This window comes from Bison bison, unplaced genomic scaffold, assembly GCF_000754665.1.
Source record: "Bison bison bison isolate TAMUID 2011002044 unplaced genomic scaffold, Bison_UMD1.0 scf7180017864471, whole genome shotgun sequence".
NCBI lineage: Eukaryota > Metazoa > Chordata > Mammalia > Artiodactyla > Bovidae > Bison > Bison bison.
The window spans coordinates 28,710,565-28,715,007 of record NW_011495032.1 but is presented as its reverse complement, the minus strand read 5'-3'; the positions used below and the strand labels follow the sequence as shown (position 1 = coordinate 28,715,007).

Genomic DNA, 4,443 nt, shown 5'->3' with positions numbered 1-4,443 from the left:
ACCCCACCCCACCCCTCTAGGTTGATACAGAGCCCCTGTTTGAGTTTCTTAGTCATACAGCAAATTCCCGATGGCTATCTATTTTACATATGGTAATATAAGTTTCCATGTTACTCTTTCCATACATCTCCCCCATTCCTCCTCTCTCCACATGTCTGTAAGTCTATTCTCTATGTCTGTTTTTCCATTGCTGCCCTGTAAGTAAATTCTTCATTACTGTTTTTCTAGATTCCGTATATATGCGTTAGAATACGATATTTATCTTTCTCTTTCTGACTTACTTCACTCTGTATAATAGGTTCTAGGTTCATCCACCTCATTAGAACCGACTCAAAGGCGTTCCTTTTTATGGCTGAGTTATATTCCATTATGTATATGTACCACAACATTTTCATCCATTCATCTGTTGAGGGATATCTAGTTGCTTCCATGTTCTAGCTATTATAAATAGTGCTGCAATGAACAATGGGATACATGTATCTTTTTCAATTCTGGTTTCCTCAGGGCACATGCCCAGGAGTGTGATTGCTGAGTCATATGGTGGTTTTATTCCTAGTTTTTTAAGAAACCTCCATACCATCTTCCATAGTGGCTATATCAATTTATGTTCCCACCAATGGTGCAGGAGCATTCCCTTTTCTCCATACCCCCTCCAGCATTTATTGTTTGTAGATTTTTTGATGATGCCCATTCTGACCGGTGTGAGGTGATAGCTCATTGTAGTTTTGATTTGCATTTCTCTAATAATGAGCGATGTTGAGCATCTTTTCATGTGTTTGTTAGCCATCTGTATGTCTTCTTGGGAGAAATGTCTGTTTAGGTCTTTTTCCCACTTTTTGATTGGGTTGTTTGTTTTTCTGGTATTGAGTTGTATGAGCTGCTTGTTTATTTGGAAATTAATCCTTTGTCAGTTGTTTCATTTGCTACTATTTTCTCCCATTCTGAGGGTTGTCTTTTCACCTTGCCTATAGTTTCCTTTGCTGTGCAAAAGCTTTTAAGTTTAATCAGGTCCCACTTGTTTACTTTTGTTTTTATTTCCATTACTGTAAGAGGGGGGTCATACAAAATCTCCCTTTTGTCCCTAAATTGTTATTAGTGCCTATTAAGATAAAGAATTTTTATCCTTATGTCCTTTATTACTTACTAAACATTTTTTCTTTGATAAGTTGTTTTCTATAAACAAATTTTTTAAGTTGTTTTCTTTCTTTTTAAATTTGTTTCCATAGATTTGTTCGTTCTGCAAGATCATGGAAGATCTAGAGGAGACATTATTTGAAGACTTTGAGAACTACTCGTATGCCCTGGAATATTACTCCCCAGAGACCGATTCAGAGGAGAAAGCACCCCTGGGAGCCATTCACTGGGTCTCCTTGGTGTTGTGCTGTTTGGCATTTGTCCTGGGCATTCCAGGAAATGCCACTGTCATTTGGTTCACAGGATTCAAGTGGAAGAAGACAGTCACCACTCTCTGGTTCCTCAATCTAGCCATCGCGGATTTCATTTTTCTTCTCTTCCTACCTCTGTACATCTCATATGTGGCCATGAATTTTCACTGGCCCTTCGGCATCTGGTTGTGCAAAGCCAATTCCTTCATTGCCCAGCTGAACATGTTTGCCAGTGTCTTCTTCCTGATGGTGATAAGCCTGGACCGCTATATCTACTTGATCTACCCGGTCTTATCTCATCGGTACCGTACCCTCAGGAACTCTCTGATTGTTATTACAGTTGTTTGGCTTTTGGCTTCACTAATGGGTGGGCCAGCTCTGTACTTCCGGGACACTCTGGAGTTGAATAACCACACTCTTTGCTATAACAACTTCCATGAGCATGATGTGGACCTCAGGTTGTTGAGGCATCATGTTCTGACCTGGGTGAAAGTTATTGTTGGGTACCTCCTCCCTCTGCTAACAATGAGCATTTGCTACTTGTGCCTCATCTTCAAGGTGAAGAAGCGAAGCATCCTGATCTCCAGTAAGCACTTCTGGACCATACTGGCTGTGGTCATGGCCTTTCTGATTTGCTGGACTCCTTATCACCTGTTTAGCATTTGGGAACTCACGATTCACCACAATAGCTATTTCCACCAAGTGCTACAGGCTAGCATCCCCCTCTCCACTGGCCTGGCGTTCCTCAATAGTTGCTTGAACCCCATCCTTTACGTCCTGATTAGTAAGAAGTTCCAAGCACGCTTCCGGGCCTCAGTGGCTGAGATACTAAAATACACGCTGTGGGAGGTGAGCTGCTCAGGCACCCTGAGTGAACAGCTCAGGAACTCTGAAACCAAGAATCTGAGTCTCCTGGAAACAGCCCAGTGAATTCTTGCCCTCCCACCCATCAGCACACGACTTTTGTGTGGTTCCCCTGACATGCTTTTAGATTATTTGGTTCCAAGACATACAGCTGATTGTATCTTTTTATTTTTTTGGTAATTTTATTGGCATCCTATTTTTCTTTAGATATAAAATATAAGAAGGATCTTCATTTTTCTTTTCAGCAACCTAAATTATCTTATTCTTGCTAATTATACCATAGTGGATTAACCAACACTACTTTTATAACTTTAATGACTTTTTAAAACTTCTAAATTTTAATATTAAATGTATGATTGATTTAAAAAATATAAAAATAGGCATGCTTAAGCTACTTTAATTCTGCACAAGTAACCTATTAGACTTATTCTTAAAATGCAACATATGTACTTAATTTCCTTATTTCATGTAATCTGTACATGTGCCTTTATGAATTAAAGTGATAGTTGATTATAGTAGGTTATAGTATATATTCAGGGTGCCTGAATACTTGGTAAACTGGCCCCAAATCTAGAAAATAACTATTATTATTATCTCTCATGATTCTGAGAATCAGGGTTTAAACAAGGCACAGAAGGGAGGTTCATCTCTCTGTTTCACAGTATTAGGGGCCTCAGCTGTATGGGCCGACCAGCTTTCTTCCCTTCCGCCCTCTTCTCTTCCCTTCCTTCTTCTCCTTCCCCTCTCCTCCTCCCCTTGTTTCTTGTATCTTCTCCTCTTCTTTCTTCACATGGGTATTCCAGCATGGCACCTCAGGGAAGCCAGACTTAGGGTAATACAGGGCTCTAAGAGACCAGGGTGGAAACTTCCACTCCTCTTAACAGCTATGCCAGACACTGCACACTTTCACTGTACTCTATTGATCAAAGCAGTCACTGGCCAGGTCAGATTCAAAGAGAGGAGACATAGACCCCATCTCTCAACTGGGATATATGCCCTATTAAACCCCTACACTAATATTATAAATATAAATGTTTATATGTGCAAATATGTATAAGTTTGCTATAAACATGAAACACTGACATCCAGATAGTAGGTACGCCAGCTCAATATCAGAAAGATTTCAGGAAAAGAAGGCATGTATGATATTTCTACTTTCTATTTCTATATATAGACAACAGTGTAAGACCAATAAAGTATACCTTTAAGTCAGTGACCTTTTCATGATGCAAATGTGTTGCATTTAAGACTATAATAGTATTTTGACTTCTATTCATTTGTCACTTTAGCAAATAGATGACTAAGAGTTATATAAAACTTTAGTAGATAGATATTTTAAAGGATGTCAAGAGGTGGCCCTAGTGGTAAAGAACCTGCCTGCCAATGCAGGAGATGTAAGAGACGTGGGTTTGACCCATGGGTTGCGAAGATCCCCTGGAGGAGGGCATGGCAGTCCAGTCCAGTATTCTTGCCTGGAGAATCCCATGGACAGAGGAGCCTGGCTGGCTACAGTCCATAGGGTCGCAAAGAGTTGGATGTGACTGAAGCAACTTAGCACGCACACAAGATGAATAAGGTACTTATAGAGAGTGAGAGTAAACTTGGATAAGAACAATCCTAAAGCAAGATAGACAGTAGTAAATACTATTCAGTTCAGTTCAGTTGCTCAGTCATGTCTGACTCTTTGCGACCCCATGAACTGCAGCACGCCAGGCCTCCCTGTCCATCACCAACTGCCGGAGTCTACCCAAACCCATGTCCATTAAGTCAGTGATGTCATCCAACAATCTCATCCACTGTCATCCCCTTCTCCTCCTGCCCTCAATCTTTCTCAGCATCAGGGTCTTTTCAAATGAATCAGTTCTTCGCATCAGGTGGCCAAAGTATTGGAGTTTCAGCTTCAGCATCAGTCCTTCCAATGAAGACCCAGGACTAATCTCCTTTAGAATGGACTGGTTGGATCTCCTTGCAGTCCAAGGGACTCTCAAGAGTTTTCTCCAACACCACAGTTCAAAAGCATCAATTCTTTGGTGCTCAGCTTTCTTCACAGTCCAACTCTCACATCCATACATGACCACTGGAAAAACCATAGCCTTGACTAGATGGACCTTTGTTGGTAAAGTAATGTCTCTGCTTTTGAATATGCTATCTAGGTTGGTCATAACTTTCTAGGAGTAAGCGTCTTTTAATTTCA

The 4,443-nt window shown here is 40.6% G+C and overlaps 1 protein-coding gene across 13 annotated transcripts in view; it reads left to right on the top strand.

The window, feature by feature from the left end:
* The window catches only part of GPR1 (G protein-coupled receptor 1), a 50,613-nt gene extending 47,151 nt beyond the window's left edge, over positions 1–3,462 (top strand). For all 13 annotated transcript variants that reach the window (XM_010861043.1, XM_010861048.1, XM_010861042.1 and 10 more), the window contains one exon: positions 1,227–3,462. In XM_010861043.1, coding sequence (XP_010859345.1) covers positions 1,248–2,315 — 1,068 coding nt within the window. In that variant the 5' untranslated portion in view covers positions 1,227–1,247 and the 3' untranslated portion in view covers positions 2,316–3,462. The remainder of the gene's footprint in view (positions 1–1,226) is intronic.
* The last annotated feature ends 981 nt before the right edge of the window (positions 3,463–4,443 follow it).